We start from the raw sequence: 20,286 nt of genomic DNA, 5'->3' as shown, positions 1-20,286 counted from the left end.
CAAGAGATGAAGATATGTTTTTTTCAAATATGCTATCCTACTTAAATTCTAAGAGAAGATAAATAATTTGAAGTCAGTGTAAGATTACCAGAATCTCCCCAGCAAAGACTCTCTTTCTAAAGGAAGATACCTTCTGTCCAAGGAAGGTCCAATTATCTCAAAGATCAGACCCAGGGACAATAGCTGGGGGGTCATCATAAGGTAGACAGAGCATATCCTGAGGCCCCAGCCGTGGGCAAACTACGGCCCGCGGGCCGGATCCGGCCCGTTTGAAATGAATAAAACTAAAAAAAAAAAAAAGACCGTACCCTTTCATGTAATGATGTTTACTTTGAATTTATATTAGTTCACACAAACACTCCATCCATGCTTTTGTTCCGGCCCTCCGGTCCAGTTTAAGAAGCCATTGTGGCCCTCGAGTCAAAAAGTTTGCCCACCCCTGGGCTAGAGGGAGAAATTGGAGACTAATGGTGCCTATAGTTGAAACTCTATATCATATGCTTGAAATTTGCTCAAAGGGTAAATTTTAAGCACTGTCACCATAAAGGAATGAAGGAGGAAAGGAAGGAAGGAAGGAAGGAAGGAAGGAAGGAAGGAAGGAAGGAAGGAAGGAAGGAAGGAAGGAAATGGTGACTCTGTAAGGTGAGGGATATGCTAATGATCTTTATTGTGGTGATCACTCCACAATGTATACTTATATCTAAACATCAACGTGTATACCTTAAAGATATATAAATTTTGTCAATTGTATCTCATAGCTGGAGGGGAAAGATAATAAAACAGAGAAAAATTTAGTACAAGTTAGGAACTCCATCTGGCTAATTGGAAATAGGGCACAACGTGGAGTGTCACATTAGTATTCTGCATTCAATACTGAGATGAAAGAAATCCCAAAAGGAAATAAACTCTGTGACAAATGGACAATAGGAGTGACATTTCTGAGACATATGTGAAGGAAGAAACGGATGATTTGGGTTTGTTATCACTTCTGCAAGAAACAATCTTCCTTTCTGACATCATAGAGAGAAGTAATGGCCTGATGTTGCATAATCGTACATTGTTTCATAAATCAACAGCTACAGTTTAGACCAGTTTAGACTCGTGAGCCACATGCGGCTCTTTGTCTCCTTGAGTGTGGCTCTTCCACAAAATATCACGTGTGGGCGCGCAGGTACAGTGCGATTGAAACTTCGTGGCCCATGCACAGAAGTCGGTTTTCGGCCTGGGCGAGTCTATTTCGAAGAAGTGGCGAAGAAGTGGCGTTAGAAGAAGTGGGGGGTATCAGTCAGTCAGGGGATGAGACGGGCCCGCAGCGCTGGGGCAGCGCGCGCACAATTCATGCAGGAGTTGAGGATGGGAGAGTTGGAAGGGGTTGACCTCAGCGAATGTACCTCAATCAGATTGAGGATGTTTTTAGCAAAGGCCAGTTTAGGAGTACTCTAATTAAGTTAATAACAACGTACCTACCTATATGGTTTAAGTTTAAAAAATTTGGCTCTCAAAAGAAATTTCAATTATTGTACTGTTGATATTTGGCTCTGTTGACTAATGAGTTTGCCGACCACTGGTTTAGGCTGTTTGAGCCCAACTTAGACTGATGAGAACAGGGAGATATGAACCCTATTCTTGACTGAATGAGCACTTCACACATCTATTTATTTATTTGTTTGTTTGTTTGTTTGCAAATTCAAACATTTATAGAATCACTGGACAGCTACAACTCAATCGGATACCATATCTAGCACAAGATTTAGGAGGCATCTAATCCCCACCCCCCAAAAAAAGGGGAGGCCTTTTTCTCAAGGAAAGAAAAGGATATAGATGTAGGATCATTCCCAGCTCAGAATAACAGCCCAGAGGTCTGAGAGAAGCAACTGGAAGAGTAGCTAGAGGCCAACATAGTATAAAGACCAAGCAAATATCCATGATGGTTGAAGCCCAAAGCTCAACCATCAAGAGGACACCCTTCTAAAAAGTAAAATCACTCAAGAATAAAAATGAATAAACTATTGATACTCATAACAAACAAGTTGAGTAAATACCCAGGGAAGTATGCTGAGTGAAAAATGCCAATCCCAAAAGTTATATATTGTATGATTTCATTTATACAACATGTTTGAAATGATGATATTTTAGAAATGGAGGGTTGCTCAATGGTTACCTGAGTTTAGGTATGGAGTGAAGCAGGGATGAGGGGTGGAGGAGGAAAAGGATGTGGTTGGGATGGTTATAAAATGGCAATACAAGATACTACTATAGTTTTGGTGGTGGGAACTGTTCAGTATTTTTACTGTGGTCATGACACAGGAACCTACACAGGTGATAAAATGTTATAGAACTTAACACAAACACACACACAAATGAGTATATAAGTAAAGCTGAAGAAATCTGAGTAATATCAATAGATTGCATTAATGTCAATATCCTGTTTGTGATATCATACTATACTTTGGCAAAATGTTATCATTGGGGGTGTATTCACTTTCCATTGCTGCTGTAACAAATTTAGTAGCTTAAAACAACACAAATCTGTTATCTTACAGTCCTGGAAGACAGCATCCAAAAAGGGTCTCTAAATCAAGATGTCAGAAGGACTATGTACCTTTGGGAAAATTCTAAGGAGGAAATCTACTTTCTTGATTTTCTGGGGGTTCTAGGGAAGAATCTATTTCCTTTATTTTTTAGCTCCTAGAAGCTACCTATCTTCCTTGGCTTATAGCCTACTTCTTTATCTTCAAAGCCAACATCACAGCATCATCAAATTTCTCTGTGACCCTCACTCTTCTGCTTTCCTCTTCTAATGCTAAGGACTCTTGGAAAATCCAGAGTGGTCTCTCCATCTCAAGTTCCGCTGATTAGCAACCTTAGTTCCTCTTTGCCGTGCAATCTAACATGCTCACAGATTCCAGGGATTTGGATATGGACATTTGGGGGGAACTACTCACAGGAGGAATCTTGGAAAAGTGTACAAGGGATCTCTCTAGTTTATTTCTTACAACTTTACATGAAGTTATAATCATCTCAATAAAAAAAATTATTGAAAATACATTTAGTGGAAATGTTTGTTAATCTGTGCTGTAGTTAAACTGATTTTCAACTGTGTTGATCTTCATCTTTTGTACAAACATAATCTTCCACCATCCTGGGCTTACCTTGTGCTACAAAGGAAGAAAAAAGGCCTCCCCCATAGATGTCTTCCGCCTAACAGCTCTCAGTTTTCTTCGAGGCCTTCTCTCACATGTACTTACAGTATGGATCTAATGAGTTTCCAGAATAGAAAAATGCAACACCGATATTTTGTGGCATTGTAATTCTCATGTTAAATCTTCTTATCTACCACCTATGACATGAGGAAGTAAAAGAAGCCCTACAATCAATAAGGAATAAATTCGTCTTGCTTGGGCATCATTTGCTAACACTGAGTGCCGGAAGTATCTAAGTGGTGAGTGTTCTGTGACATTTGCTGATATCACATTGACCATAGCAAGTCACACAACCAACCTAGTTTAAAAGAGTTGGAGTAATTGACTCCACTGCTTGTCGGAAAGATCTGTAACATCACATTATAATGGTGTGGATGCACTGAAGGAAAGAATTTGTGGCCATCTTTATAATTGAGCACACCATGTTTCTGCCAAGAGTAAATTGTTTTCTTTAAGTAACACCCTAATCAGGATATGATTCACACTGCCGTAGGTGTATGTATGAGAAACTCTCAAATTTAATCTTCACAAACACAATGATAATTTGTATTTTGCTCATTATTGTATCCCCAGCACCTATTAATTGTCAGGACTCTATTACATCCTCATTAAATGCTTGCTGAATGAATGAACAGAGAATGCACCCAGAAAACTTGATTGTGGTCACTACAATCAAGTACCAGCTACAGCCCAGTACAGCTAACTGTTCTTATAGCAGCTCATGTTTTATAGGGGCTTTTTAGGTCCAGCAACTGTCTCTAAGACATTATGATAGATGCTTAACTCTTCAACCAAAATTTGAAAGCAAAGGTTAGCAAAGATGGCTGACTTTATAGAAAATATTAGTCTAAAGCAAGGTGGGGGGAGGGGGATATGGCACCAATCATAAAAGATTCCAATAAGAATAACACGGAAAAGAAAGCACCTACAGAAGCTGAAAGGCAAAGAATCTATACACCATCCCTTATGTGTGTTCACCAACAGTGCCAAAACGTACTTGTTTTTTCATCCACTGTCCATTCTCCTCTTATTCCACTCTAAAAAGGTTCCAATGTAATGTGGAAAGTAATATAACCAAATAAGTAGGTACTAATTTCTCAGTTTCCATTGTGGCCAGGATGGTATGTGTCTTAGTTTTCATTCCTGAGATATGGTTTTGGGTAAAGGTAATGTATGTGGGTATGTATAGTGAAGAATTAACCTTACCTAAACAAATGTCTGTCCTTTGCTTTCAACTACTTGGAATTGATCTCTAAGTCCCTGGAATGCCCTCCTAATAGGATTGTCTGTTTGCCTGGAAGCTTTGGCCATTTGAATGTTCTGTGTGATTTATGATGGGGTTTTGGCATACTGCCATATTAGTTCCAACCTCCAGAGGAACTGCAGACCTAAGGGATTACCTGAACGTCTGGGGGGGTTGGGAACTAAAGATCAGCCACATCAGCAATATGTCACAGAACTCCAAAAGACAGTTGGAAATTGGTAGTTACAAAATAGTGATGGGGATGTATAGTACAGCATAGGGAATATAGCTAACAATATTACAATAACTATATATGGTGCCAGCTGGGTACTGGAAATATCAGGAGGAACACTTTGTAAAGTATTTGATTGTCTAGCCACTATGCATTCATCTGAAACTAATTCAAAATATATTGAATGTAAACTACAATTGAAATTTTTTTTATTTAGAGGGAGAACCAAGATGGCGGCATAGGTTAACGCCGGAGTTTGCTGCTTTGAACAACTACTTCAAAAGTGAAACTAAAACACGGAACGGACATCACCCAGAACCACAGGAACGCTGGCTGAGTGGAAGTCCTACAACTAGGAGGAAAGAGAAACGCATACGGACACTCAGAGGAGGCGCAGTGCTGAAGTCAAATTCTGAGGTGCGGAGTGCGTGGAGCGGGCTGGCGGCGGAGGGCGCGGTTGGCGTTTTCAATCGGGAGGGAGTCGCAGACTCTGAGCTCCAGATCCGGGCGAGTCTTTAGGGACCCAGACTCAAACGGGAGAAGCGGGACTGTCTGGCTTCGGTCAGAGCGAGTGCAGCTTTCTCTCCCAGCTTTGCAGCGGGTGCTGGGACTCAGAGAGGCAGAGCCCCTGGGGACAGGACTGAGAGCCGCCATAACTGCTCTCTCCGGCCCACCCTGTTGATCCTGTGCGACCCGCCCCGCCCACGCCCTGCACAGAGGCATTTGCCGGATAGCCTCAGGCAAAGGCTAGATTAGCACCTCCCTAGAGGACAGAAGTTCTCTCACTGCTGACACAGCTGATTCTCATAGCCACTTGGCCTGGAGGTCAAACCCTCCCTGGAATTAGCTACAACAATCAAGATTTATCTATAAGACTGCGAACAAAGACCACTAGGGGGTGCACCAAGGAAGCATAACAAAATGCGGAGACAAAGAAACAGGACAAAATTGTCAATGGAAGAAATAGAGTTCAGAACCACACTTTTAAGGTCTCTCAAGAACTGTTTAGAAGCTGCCGATAAACTTAATGAGATCTACACGAAAACTAATAAGACCCTCGATCTTATATTGGGGAACCAACTAGAAATTAAGCATACACGGACTGAAATAACGAATATTATACAGACGCCCGACAGCAGACCAGAGGAGCGCAAGAATCAAGTCAATGATTTGAAATGCGAGGAAGCAAAAAACATCCAACCGGAAAAGCAAAATGAAAAAAGAATCCAAAAATGCGAGGATAGTGTAAGGAGCCTCTGGGACAGCTTCAAGCGTACCAACATCAGAATTATAGGGGTGCCAGAAGATGAGAGAGACCAAGATATTGAAAACCTATTTGAAGAAATAATGACAGAAAACTTCCCCCACCTGGTGAAAGAAATGGACTTACAGGTCCAAGAAGCTCGGAGAACCCCAAACAAAAGGAATCCAAAGAGGACCACACCAAGACACATCATAATTAAAATGCCAAGAGCAAAAGATAAAGAGAGAATCTTAAAAACAGCAAGAGAAAGAAACTCAGTTACCTACAAGGGAATACCCATACGACTGTCAGCTGATTTCTCAACAGAAACTTTGCAGGCCAGAAGGGAGTGGCAAGAAATATTCAAAGTGATGAATACCAAGAACCTACAACCAAGATTACTTTATCCAGCAAAGCTATCATTCAGAACGGAAGGTCAGATAAAGAGCTTCACAGATAAGGAAAAGCTAAAGGAGTTCATCACCACCAAACCAGGATTATATGAAATGCTGAAAGGTATCCTTTAAGAAGAGGAAGAGGAAGAAAAAGGTAAAGATACAAATTATGAACAACAAATATGCATCTATCAACAAGTGAATCTAAGAATCAAGTGAATAAATAATCTGATGAAAAGAATGAACTGTTGATTATAATAGAATCAGGGACATAGAAAGGGACTGACTATTCTTGGGGGGGAAAGGGGTGTGGGAGATGTGGGAAGAGACTGGACAAAGATTGTGCACCTATGGATGAGGACAGTGGGTGGGGAGTGAGGGCGGAGGGTGGGGCGGGAACTGGGAGGAGGGGAGTTATGGGGGGAAAAAAAGGGAACAAATGTAATAATCTGAACAATAAAGATTTAATTAAAAAAAAAAAAAAGAAATTTTTTTTATTTAAACTTTGTATCCCAAAGGCTCAGGTAAGGTTCCCAGGTTGGCCATACTCCATGTATGTTACCACACATTGACACCCAGAGGGTAACGCATATCCTGAAGACAATGGAAGCTTCAAGTTTGAAACCCTCACAGAATTTGCCTTGTGTATCTCTTCTTTTGGCTGGTTCTAATTTGTAAACTTTTGCTATAATAGAACTGTAACTGTATGTACAGTGCTTTTCGAATGTATTAGTTCAGGCTCTATTACAAATTACAATAGACTGAGTGGCTTACAAACAGCAGAAATTTATTTCTTACAGTTCTGGAGGTTAGAAGTCTAAGATCGGGTTGCCAGCATGGTTGGGTCTGGTGAGAGCCCTCCTCAGAGTCTCAGACTACTGACCTCTCAGTCAGCACTCATATGATAGGAAAGGGGCTAGAGAGCTCCCTGGTGTCTCTCCTATAAGGGTGCAAGGTCCCATTCATGAAGGCTGCATCCTCATGACTAAATTAATTCACAAAGGCCCCCACCTTCTAATACCATCACCTTGGGGGTTAGGATTTTAACTGGTGAATTTTTTGACACAAACATTCAGTTCATAACATTGAGTCATTCTAGAGAATTATTGAACCTGAAGGTGATTGTGGAGAGCCCTAACTTATAGTCCAATGCAGATGAGAACAGCTCTGGGCCCTTGAACTTTTGACCAGTGATTAAAGCGACATCAGTTCTAAGGGAACAGTTCCCTCAGACTGTACAGTTTGCTGAACGTTTTGAAGGGGATTATCCCAAGCAGCAGAGAAGGAGCAGGAAGAGTGAGCTATAGAAGAACAAAAGCAAACAAAGGATGGGTAACTTAGCTGGCTTATCCCCTGGGACCTGGAACTCAGGCTCACAGGGGACTTGGCCAAACTATGTAGAATGTCCCATGGAACTGCTCCTCTGAAGGACACGAGGTGATGACATTTATTTAGTTCCCCTCGCCCATTGCTTGGGGGTTGCCAGGATCTTGCACAGCTTCTGAGATATCCCCGAGTTAGAGAAGCAGAGAGATAGCACCGGAAACCTGCCACTGGTAGCCCAGCCAATGCTGTCTACCGCAATGCACAGAAACCAAGTAGTTAGGAATGAGGGGCAACACCCAGACCTTTCTGCTGCTCCACTACACATTTGTAGCCACTGAGATGTGAGTAGAAGCCCCCTGGACTGGGGGAGAGCTTTGTTTTCCCCAATCAAGAGTATATATGTGGTTGAAGCCTACCCTCCTGGATCCCTTTTCCTGCTTTGACAGAGAAGGTGGTGTCTGGCAGTCTAGTCTACAGGTTAGACAGCGATTTGACCAGCACATGGGAAAGACTAAGCAAATCACAAAAGTGCGGGTCTTGACTTCCAAAGTATCGTTGTGAAGGAAAAATAAGTCCTTGTTTTTAAGCCAGATTAAGTTGGGTTTTCTTCCACCAGCAGTGGAACACATTCCTAACTCAGACCCTGGTCAGGCAGCAAGTAATGCTGAGTGTCAAGTCACCAGCCTTTTGACAATAACTCCCCTTTGTAGGTATGCTGGGTAGTCAAAAAGCTGTAGACTCTATCTAGCTTTGTCCTTTCACTGATGAAAGTAAAGCTTTAACCATAGCATTTTTTAAAAAATATATTTTATTGATTTTTTACAGAGAGGAAGGGAGAGGGATAGAGAGTTAGAAACATCCATGAGAGAGAAACATCGACCAGCTGCCTCCTGCACACCCCCTACTGGGGATGTGCCCGCAACCAAGGTACATGCCCTTGACCGGAATCGAACCTGGGACCCTTGAGTCCGCAGGCCGATGCTCTATCCACTGAGCCAAACCAGTTAGGGCTAACCATAGCATTTTTATAGCCAAATAACTCAGCCTCTTAGTCCACAGGTTGTTCTCTGACATACTCTAACAGTGTAAGGCACAACTGGAAGAAGCTGTCTTTATCCAAGGATGATTTTTTAAATATATATACATTTTCAGAAAAAGAATCAAGAGCAGTTTTTTTTTATTTAAATAAATAAATAAACAATAGTTAAAGTGATAATATAAAATATGCCCAAGTAGTAGTAACTCTCTTTGTTACACTAGGGACCATCTGCCCTTAAATTTATATTAACTTTGGATTTCTTTTCTTTTTTTTTAAGAGCGGCATGCTTTTTGCTGATTATGGTGCTAAGATCAATTTTCTAGACCAAAACACAGAGTCTTAGACCTATAAAAAAGATGCTCAACCTGATCCAAAACCAGGGAAATTTTAAAAGGAATTACTCTTTAAGAAAGCAACACACACACACACAGTCCCTAATGACAGTAACATAAATTAAATGTATCCTCTCTAGGAAGTTTAAATGTTCTTCAGCAGAAAATAACTACTGAACCTTGTTTATTCTAATCCCATCTCAGCCCCAGGAACTTCAGATTCTCAAGGGAGCAAGTCTTGATCCCTTAGGCCCCAGCTATAAACTCCCCCAATTAGAAGGAAACACACAGAAAGACCTTGGTGGGTAGTCAGCCTGCACCAGTTGCAGAAAGAAAATCTGGAGGCAACGCTGATGTAAGTTAACTTCAGCCATGTATCATCCCAGGGTGTGCAGGAAATGGGGGAGCAACTGGGTCAGAGGCCAAGTTCTAACAAGTTCCACCACAAGACTAGGAATTATTACTTTATCTTTGGTGATGTAACGGAAATGGAGTGAGGGAACTAAATTGGCTGAGTGTTGCCTGGGAAGGATATGAATGAACACATGATTGAAAGATTGGATGAATGGATGGATGGATGGATGGATGGATGGATGGATGGATGGATGGATGGATATTATGTGTCTTTAGTGTATTACTTGCATGAGTTATCATGACCAATTTTGAGTGCCCATGCAATGACTGGCCCTGTGCCAGGGAGTTTACATAAATCACCTCACTTTGTCATATCATTACAAAGCAGACTTTGCTCCTTCCTCTTCCTTTTTAAAACAATTAAGCTACTTTAAAAGAAAAGGCAAAGAAGTTTATAAGTTTAAGGTATTCTCTCCCCATTCCTATGCCCAAGGATAACCATTAAAAGTTTAGTGTGAGCCCTAGCCGGTTTGGCTCAATGGATAGAGGGTCAGCCTGTGGACTCAAGGGTCCCGGGTTCGATTCCAGTCAAGGGCATGTACCTTGGTTGTGGGCACATCCCCAGTAGTGGGTGTGCAGGAGGCAGCTGATCGATGTTTCTCTCTCATCGATGTTTCTTACTCTCTATTCCTCTCCCTTCCTCTCTGTAAAAAATCAATAAAATCTATTTTTTTTAAAAAAAGTTTAGTGAGAGCCCTTCCTGGCCTTTTTCATAGATAAATAAAGAAAATGAGAAAAAGAGAGTATGGCAGTGAAAGTTTTATTTTTTAAAGGGCCCACATTTTATGCATCATTCTGCAACTTACTTTGCTCATTTGACAATATGACATGGGCTCCTTTCCATACAAGTATATATCTCATTCTTTTTGGAGTATGTATTGATCCATAATAAGAACCTACTCTGATTTATTTAACTCTATTTACAAAGTCCTGCTATTGCAAATAGTGTTACAGTGACAGTCATTACCTTCTAAGTGATTCTGTGATCCCATTTTATAGAGGATGGAACTGAGGCCAAAAGGAAGTACATTCTTTGTTTCTATGAAGTGATGGGAACCGAATTCAAATTCAGGTCAGCCTGTGTCCTTCCCAATGCACAATGCTTAATATAAATAACGCTTCAGAAGCACCGCGTTCAAGCTAAATTAAGCATGTTCAACATACTTGGGCACGTGGCACTCATGCTTGTGTGTGTGTGTGTGTGTGTGTGTGTGTGTGTGTGTGTGTGTGGAGTCCCTTGTACTGGTTTTCCACAGCTCTTGAAAAAGGAATCCCAATATCTCACACATTTTATTTCAATTCAAAATTATTAAATTGATATGGTAAATGTCATTACCCTATCCAGGTCCTAGTTTAAGTGAACCCATGACCAATTCTAGCTTCCTCTGACAAGTGCTTTTACCTACTGCATGGAAGCCTCCTTGAAAAGACTTAATGTAATCTGTTTTAATTTGCAAATTGTCCTGAAGAGGAAACTGCACAAATGTGTTGACCCTTAGCCCTCACCAAATGTTGCATTAAACAGAATGTGTCTTGTTTCATCACCACAAAGTTATCACCAGGTATTGCTTGTTCATTTCTCAAGATATTTGAAAGAACCAGATTGTGCACATCAACCACAGGTTTAATTTGCTGTATTTCCCATCACTGAAGGCACATCCTTCTCTAAAACTGACCATCTTGTCCATGGAGTGCCGGGAGCCGGTCCATGCTTGCTGTTTCAAGGGACCTGGCATATATGGCATACGGTTCTTAATATGTTTGCTCACCTTCTTGGCGCTGTGTTTTAACCAAGGTCACCTCTCCGAGAAAGGTTGTTTCCCCAGGTAGGAATTTTTCCCTGAAGTCAGGGAGGGGATGAAACTCCTTAACTAAGTGGCAGGCGGGTAGTTAATCACTACAAACAATCATGCTTAAGCTACATAATCTTTACTCCCTGGAATGGAGATAAGAAACGCCCTAACCTTTGTAATAGAGATTGATAGGATTGAATCAACTGGTATAAATACAGATGTAACAAGACAGCAAGACACAGAACTTAGAACAGAATCAACAAGACAGAACTTCAGAGACAGAATTCAGAAGACAGAACCTACGCGGAACCTGGAGATGGAGGAGCTTCGCTGGAGAGAACATGGCAAGGGATCCTGGACTGAACCTGACTGCAGAGGCTGGCAAGAGAGCCTGACTAGAACCTGGTGACTGAACCTGGCTGGAGAACCTAGCAAGAGAACATGGACACAGAACCTCTCTGGAGATCCAGACCAGAACTTGGCTGGAGATCCTGGCTGGAGATCCTGGCTAGGATACTGATCAACTGAACGTTGTCTCCGTGTCATTCCTTCTTCGCCGACTCCGTCCACACCTTTGGGGACCCCTGGACCCGCTGGGGTTGGACCCCGGCAAATGGCGCCCGAACAGGGACCCCTTTGTAAGCCCCCCGCACTCGGGACGGATAGGACTCCACCACTGGAAAAGGGTGGATAGTCTTCGCCAACTCCGTCCACACCTTTGGGAACCCCTGGAAAAGGATTCCCCTAGGTAAGCCCCCCCCCATTGAGAAACCCCACACTCGGGACGGATAGGACTCCACCAGGGTGCTACAGACCCCCCTATAGAGGATAAGTAGGGTAAGAAGGTGGATAGTACAGAACTTAGATTGAGAAGATGTGCCTTACTGAGTCCAAAGAAAGAAGGCTCTGTATTGATTCTTAGATTGAGAAGATGTGCCATACTGAGTCCAAAGAAAGAAGACTCTGTATTGATCTTTTAACACATATGCTTGCTAGCAGAGGAATTAAGGTTACTCCCAGTCAGACAGAATGTTTTATACAAGAAGTATGTCCATGCTTTTCTGAGGAAGGAAAGGTAAATGTAATGGCATGGGAGAAGGTAGGCCCAAGGAGCCTTATCCTTAACCCCACTGCAGCCTTTCTACCCTGGGAAAGTGCAGGATTGGCAAGCTCTCCCTGGGATGATAGATCAGGACTCAGGTAATAGCAGAAAGCGCCAATCCTACTCTTAAAATGGATACAAGGGAGCATTAAAGGTTTTTCTTTTTAATGCTTGCTTTTAAAAAATAAAAAAGGGGGAATTTGCCGGGAGCCAGTCCATCCTTGCTGTTTCAAGGGACCTGACATATATGGCATACGGTTCTTAATATGTTTGCTCACCTTCTTGGCGCTGTGTTTTAACCAAGGTCACCTCTCCGAGAAAGGTTGAATCCCCAGGTAGGGATTTTCCCCTGAAGTTAGGGAGGGAATAAAACCCCTCAACTAAGTGCCAGGCGGGTAATTAATCACTTTAACTATGAACAATCATGCTTAAGCTACATAATCTTTACTCCCTGGAATGGAGATAAGAAACGCCCTAACCTTTGTAATAGAGATTGATAGGATTGAATCAACTGGTATAAATACAGATGTAACAATACAGAAAAAGACAGAACTTAGAAGAGAGCCAAGAAGAACACAGAACCTACACAGAACATTCTCTAGAGACAGAAGAACTTCGCTGGAGAGAACATGGCAAAAGATCCTGGACTGAACCTGACTACAGAAATTGGCAAGAGAACCTGACTAGAACCTGGTGACTGAACCTGGCTGGAGAACCTAGACAGAACCTGGCTGGAGATCCTAAGCAGAACCTCTCTGGAGATCCAGACCAGAACTTGGCTGGAGATCCGGGCTGGAGATACTGGCTAGGCTGCTGATCAACTGAACGCTGTCTCAGTGTCATTCCTTCTTCGCCGACTCCGTCCACACCTTTGGGGACCCCTGGACCTGCTGGGGTTGGACCCCAGCAATGGAGCTACTGCTCTGCCTGGCATTTCTGCATCAGAATAAAGGAGCCCTCGACTGACGTACTGATGATGTGGTTTTTTTCTTGGTGAGAAATTTCTGTTATTACACAACATTTCAGGTGTATAAAAACACACTTAAAATAAGGTAACCACCACTCATCTCACTTCTGCAACTTGATTTTTATTACTTAGCATTCCATTTGTGATATTTATTCACATATCTTACAACACCAATTGACTGAATTTTCAGTGATTTTTTTGATATTTTTCTATGATGAATAATGCTGCTAAGGACATTGTTGTGTGCGTATATCGATAGTCATACATATACTTATATGTATGTGTCATTGTTTACATGGTGAAATTTTTTTCTAGTATATGGACCTATAATGGAAATTCTGGAGGCATATAGTTAATTTTACTAATTATTCCAAATTTGATTCCAACATGACTGCTAATATGTGAACCTACAATCTCACCAAAACTTTACATTTTATACTGAGTAAAAAATTATATTTCAATACAGTATTAATATACAATTACTTGATTGCTAGTGAGTTATGTACATTTCCACATTTCTATTGACTATTTAGGTTTTCTCTTCTATGATTATCCTGATCCTATCTTTTGTGAATTTTTCTCTTCGGGTAACTTATAGAAATTATTTCTTTATACTGGATACTGATTCTTTGACATTTATATGGGTTGCAAATAAATTTACCAGAGTAAATTTCCAGTCAACATCCAGTATTTTTTAATATAATGTTTGTGTTTTAAATCTGGGTATAGTTGAATTTTCAGTGTTTTATGTTTTGTGTATTCATGTTTTGTTTAAACATTTTTGCGTATCTAAGTCATATATAGTCTTCTGTTACTCTCAAAGTCTTATGATTTAAATGTTTAATCCATTTAGAATTGGTTTTCGTAAAATGTAAAGTAGGAGTACAATATTATAATTTCATATGTTTAGGCATTTATAGCACCACAGCTTAATGGACCATAATTCACTGATGTGCATTTACTGTGTTCAGACATTAAGCTTCTATAGACTTGTGGGTCTTTTTATAATTTCTTTTTCTCAGTTGCATTGATCAATGTGTCTTCCCTCACACTAATACCACATAGTATCAGCATTACTTCTTTATGGTAACTTCCGACAAGTTCTCACCTTGTTTTCCTTTAAAATTCTCTCAATTATTTTAGCTCTTTTCTACTCCATATACACTTTGTAGGTTTGTGAAGGTGCACATAAAATTCTTTCAAGCATTTGATTGAAATGACCTTGAATTTATAAATTAACATTGGAAAGAAACATAACGTGTATACAATTTGGTCTTGATTGCAGATGGGAAATACCTTTTCTCCTGCTTCTGATTATTCTTTCTTGCAAAGCGACCTAAATTTGTGCCATTTGAGGCACCCTCTACCCATTTTATTCCCTCAGTTCCCAGCAAGGTGGAGTAACATGGCAGACTGGCAAACCTGAGAACAACCTGGCATGCTCTGCTCTGCCCTTTCCCTCTTGGGATTAGCCAGCCTGCTGAAGCCGATGTTACCTTGCATTCCAGAGGCACTTCCCCAAAATGTGCAAGTGGCCTCCCCCAGGCACTGCCACCAAAACTAGGTGAATAAGCCTGTGTAGTTATATTGTTCACTCACAGCAAGAAACTTGACTAAGTAAATCTTTCCCCAAGTGGCTGAACGTGATAGTACGATCTCCATATAGACACTAACTTTATTCCTCGACTTGCTCAAATCCTGAGAAAGAGGTGAATAGCTGTTCACTGGAAACTCCTTTGAGGCCCCAGCAATCATTTCTTTCATACAGGGATGCATTTGATTGTGGACGTGTATTTTTAAGATATTTGCATCTATATTCACAAGTGATATTGGTTTCCATTTTCTTTTCTCAAGTTTTACTTACTTTGCTGTCAAGATTGCATTAGCCTCACAAAATGAATTGGGAATGTGCTCTTTTGCCAGTTATGGGAAAAGATTGTATATTAGAATTAGTTGTTCCATAAATGTTTGGTAACATTTTCCTATAGCACAGTTGAGCCAAGTATTGTGTGAGTAAGCTTTAAAATAACAAGTCAAATCACTTAATGGTTTTTAAAATATTTAAATATTTTGCACACACAGAATCACAAACATAGACACACACACACACACACACACACACACACACACACTGACTACTCTCTCTGTGCCATTAGCCTGCTTTCTTTTTTTAAAAAAAGTAAATATTGAGAAACATAGTAATATTTTTTAAATTATGTACATGATATGAAGTGTTCACAGTGCAAGAATTACAATGTGTCTGCAATCCAGTATAGAAAGGAAAAATTTTTATTATTGCTTTTTAGTCTCCTGGGGTAATAGACAAGGGAATGGAATGAACTTTATTCCTTTTTTTTTTTTTTTTTCAAAAAAATCTATAAGAAAGCAAAAATGATGAATTATTAGTTCAAATTTAAGGATTTCAGCTCTATAAAGCATATTATAGACAAAATTAACAGATGATAGACTGTAAGAAACTCTCACGTTAACAGGTAACAATAAATTCAAATCTGGAATAAAGATTAAAATCTGGGACAAAGAACATCTAAAAAGAAACGTAGCCCTGGCCGGTTTGGCTCAGTGGATATAGCATCAGCCTGTGGACCAAAGGGTCCCAGGTTCAATTTCGGTCAAGGGCACATACCTCGGTTGCTAGGCTCCTCCCTGGCCCCAGCCCTGGTTAGGACTCCTGCAGGAGGCAACCAATCAATGTGTTTCTTTCACATCTATATTTCTCTGTCTTTCCTCTTGCTCTTCCACTCTCTCTCTAAAAATCAATGGAAAAATATCATCAGGTGATAATTTAAAATATATAATAATAAAATAAGAGGCAACTTACAGAAACATTGACCAAAAATGTGAACAGGCAATTGACAAAAAGTAGAGTCCCAATATTCTAAGAAGAATACTAGATAATGGTCAAGTCCACTTGTAATTAAGGGAGAAAACCTTATAAAAATGAGATATTATTTTAAGAAAATGTTCACAAGAATTTAGGAGATAGGAACCTCCTCACCCCCATGTATGATTAGTAAGAGTTCATACTTGGTGCATACATTATGGAAAATGGTCTAAGGAAACTTTGTTAAGTTAAATGTGTGCATACCCTCAGACCCAAAAATTTTGTTTCTAGGATTATACTATAGAAAAATTTTCACACTGAGGTATTTGCAGTGCAGACAAGTTGTAGGCAATCTGTTGTCCATCACTAGGAAAGCACTTAGGTAAATTATAATGGATGGATATCATACAGCATGTTACTCAATGTGTGGTCCATGAACCAGCACCAGTCCTAGGACTCTCTGTTTCCACTCTATGATGAAATAAGTATAGAAAATGAGGTTGCACATTTAAAACTATTATAGGATTTTTAATAATACTGAGGACTTTTTGTAGCTTTTTACAAAATATTGGTCCAAAAAAGAGAGAAAGTGTTAAAAATAAAATGACCTTTACCATAAAAACTTTGATAAACACATCCATATAGGACTCCATGTGTCCATGAACCCTTGATTGCAGAAAAGAGTCACTAAGAAGAAGATAAAATCAGACTACAGAAATAAGTTGGAACTTGACAGGTGTATCAAGATCTCAGATGGAATGATTAGTATTTAGGCACATTGAAAAAATAGTGAGGGCATAAGAGAAAATATAATTAAATAAAAGTATGTTTTGTATGTTCTAGAATTGCCATATTTATGAGATGCAAATCAATTTTCACCCTGGGAATACAGCTACTGGTCCATGGCAATTTCTCCCAACTGCAGACGAAATTATTTCAGTCGGGTGTCAAAGTTCAGCCTTTAAAATGTAAGTCAATTATGTCATAGAAAATATTCTCTGACCCCACTATGAGGCCAAATTATTATACCATTTGCAATTATAGAATTAGTTCAAGGATCACAATGATCTTAGCTTTCTCTGCGTTTCTTTCTATGTATCTTTTCAGGTGATACCTAGTCTTTGTTAGTCATGGAACAAAACAATGGCACTCAGGTGACTGAATTCATTCTTCTGGGATTTGCTGGGCAGCACACGTCTTGGCATATCCTCTTCATAGTATTTCTTGTGATTTATGTGATCACCCTCGTGGGTAATACTGGGATGATCCTACTCATCAAGATTAATTCCTGCCTTCACACCCCCATGTACTTTTTCCTCCAACACTTGGCATTTGTTGATCTCTGCTACACTTCTGCTATCACTCCCAAGATGTTGCAAAACTTTTTAGAAACAGAACAATCCATCTCATTCATAGGATGTATGGTGCAATTACTAGTCTATGGTACTTTTGCAACAAGTGACTGCTATATCCTTGCTGCAATGGCAGTGGACCGTTATGTGGCCATCTGTAACCCACTCCACTATCCAGTAGTCATGACCCAGAGAGTCTGCATTCAACTGTTAGTTGGCTCATACCTCATGGGTTTCCTAAATGCCTCCATAAATACAAGTCTTACTTTCTCACTGAACTTCTGCAAATCCAATAAAATTAACCACTTTTTCTGTGATGAACCCCCAATTCTTGCTCTCTCATGCTCCAATGTTGATTTAAACATCATGTTCCTGACCGTCATTGTGGGGTTTAACTTGGTGTTCACCGTGTTGGTCGTCATCTTTTCATACATATATATCCTGGCTGCCATCCTGAAGATATCTTCTGCTGCAGGGAGAAGAAAAGCCTTCTCCACCTGTGCCTCCCACCTTACAGCAGTCACCATTTTCTATGGAACCCTCTCTTACATGTATCTGCACCATGGGTCCCAGGAGTCTCGAGAACAAGAAAAAATGGCTTCTGTGTTTTACGGCATTGTGATCCCCATGTTAAACCCACTCATCTACAGCCTGAGAAACCAAGATGTGAAGGAAGCTCTGAAAGGGATTGGAAAGAAGTGCCTGTAGTTTGATCCTCAATTTCTAATTCTCTGTGCTTGGAAACAACAAGACCAGTAGTGCTAATTTTTAAGAAATCAAAACAAAAAAGTCAAGCAACATGGAAAAGTTGCTCATTTTTACTAAGACTGAGCTGCAAATTAAAGTCATGATGAGATAACTGCTTTCTATAAACATGTCTGGCAAAAACTGCCAAAGGATGATAACGCCTATTAAATGCTGTGATGTAAGGAAAATTATGCTCTCACATACTGTTAATAGAAAATTGAAGTGTTACTTCACATTAGAAGGAATCTCGCAATATCTTTTTAAAAAATAATCTTTTTATTATTCTTTTCATTTATTAAGTGAAACATACGCACAAAGTATAGGTGTGCATAACAAAAGCTAATTTTGTGAATTAGTAATACAATTATATCTAACTAGAGGCCTGGTGCATGAAAATTCATGTACTGGGGAGGAGGGGTCCCTCAGCTCAGCCTGCACCCTCTCGCAGTCTGGGGCCCCTGAGAGATGTCTGACTGCTGGCTCAGGCCTGATCCCTAAACCAGCAGTCAGACATCCTTCTCGCAATAAGCCAGGCTCATGGCTGGCGAGCACAGTGGCAGTGGCAGAAGTCTCTCCTGCCTCCGCTTAAAAATAATCTTTAACTCAGAATTTCAGCCTTGCAAATTGATCTGTACAATAGAATTCTAGTCCATAAGGACATATATTTAAGATGTTTATTATGGTATTATTTAGTAAGGCAAGACCAAAAAAAGTGAATAGTCCTCAATAAGGAAATAAATCTGCATTGTTACCAGTCTACAGTCTGTATCTATTGCTGCATCACAAATTTCCAAAAATGTAGGGGCTTTAAAACATACACACACACACACACACACACACACACACACACACACACTCATTATCTTATAGTTTTATGGGGCAGGAATCTGCATCCTCTGAGATGCTAAAATCAAGGTGTCAATTGGGATGGGAACTCATCTGAAGGCCCAACTGGGGTGGACCTGCTTCCAGCCTCCCTCATGTTATTGGCAGAATTCATCTCCTTGCAGTGGTAGGACTGAGAGTCCTGCCCCTGTGCTGGCTCTCAGCAGGGGCTGCTCCCATCACTTAGAGGCAATCCACAATTCTTTGCCACATGGCCCTCTTCATCACCCCTGTGCATGGCAGCTTATTTCTTCAAAGTTAGAAAGCCATAGACAACTAATCAGTACATACACCATGTGAAAAATACCCTTCATATTCCCAAATCTTACCAGAACTTCAAACATCACTCTCTCCCTGAAGTTTTTCCATCTCAACATTTGTTTCCCACTAATGTCCTACCCCTGGAAATAATTTCTTCTTCCACTGAAGACCCACAACACTTCATTTGCATTAATAAGCATTCTTTTTATCACTTCCTATCTAAATTATTTATTTACATAAAAGACCTTCACTATTATCTATAAAGCTCTTGAACTAAATTGTTTTCTATGACCTTTTAACATCTGGTATAGAGTCTTAGACACAGTAGGTATTCTATTAATATTGAATGGATGAATACATGATGACAAAAAAACAACAACAATATAGGCAATTTCCCAACTCCAAGTTGTGTAAATATGTAGCCTACATGACTGGTCTCTAAATACCAATTGTTAAATAGCAGCATTTGAATGACCATGGAAAGTTTTTTTAAAGTGCCAATAACTATATCTCAGCCCTGGAGATATTGATTCTGTGATATTAGATGGAGCCTAATAGCTATAAGTATCTGAATATGCAGAATGTTATTTTAATTGCATGTGCCACTAAGAGCACGGGATTTAGAAGCTTTTAGAATGTGATTTACGTCCCAACCCTGCCACTCACCAGCAGTGTCCCTTTGTAAGTGGCTGTTAATAGAAAATTGAAGTGTTACATCAAACTTCAGAGGGAAGGCAGAAGAGGGGGGTGGTAATCTTTCAAACCTCATTTCTCATAATAATACAGAGCTTGTGAGATTTTAAATTTTGTGTTTTAGTAATAGATAAAATAACGAAAAGAAATCATAGTACCTGACACTAATTAATCTTCAATAAATGTTAATAGTGATAAGAATTCACATGGATTATTT

At 40.1% G+C, this 20,286-nt stretch overlaps 1 protein-coding gene across 1 annotated transcript; it reads left to right on the top strand.

Annotated features, from left to right (window-relative positions):
* The first annotated feature begins 17,144 nt into the window (after positions 1-17,144).
* LOC132242267 (olfactory receptor 5AK2-like) lies at positions 17,145-18,947 on the top strand. The gene has a single exon (XM_059711169.1). The coding sequence runs from the start codon at positions 17,262-17,264 to the stop codon at positions 18,189-18,191; it is 930 nt and encodes a 309-aa protein (XP_059567152.1). The 5' UTR covers positions 17,145-17,261; the 3' UTR covers positions 18,192-18,947.
* The last annotated feature ends 1,339 nt before the right edge of the window (positions 18,948-20,286 follow it).

Source organism: Myotis daubentonii, chromosome 9 (genome assembly GCF_963259705.1).
Source record: "Myotis daubentonii chromosome 9, mMyoDau2.1, whole genome shotgun sequence".
In the NCBI taxonomy this organism is placed as follows: Eukaryota; Metazoa; Chordata; class Mammalia; order Chiroptera; family Vespertilionidae; genus Myotis; species Myotis daubentonii.
Note: the sequence above shows the minus strand (reverse complement) of the source record. Positions and strands in the feature narration are given on the sequence as shown.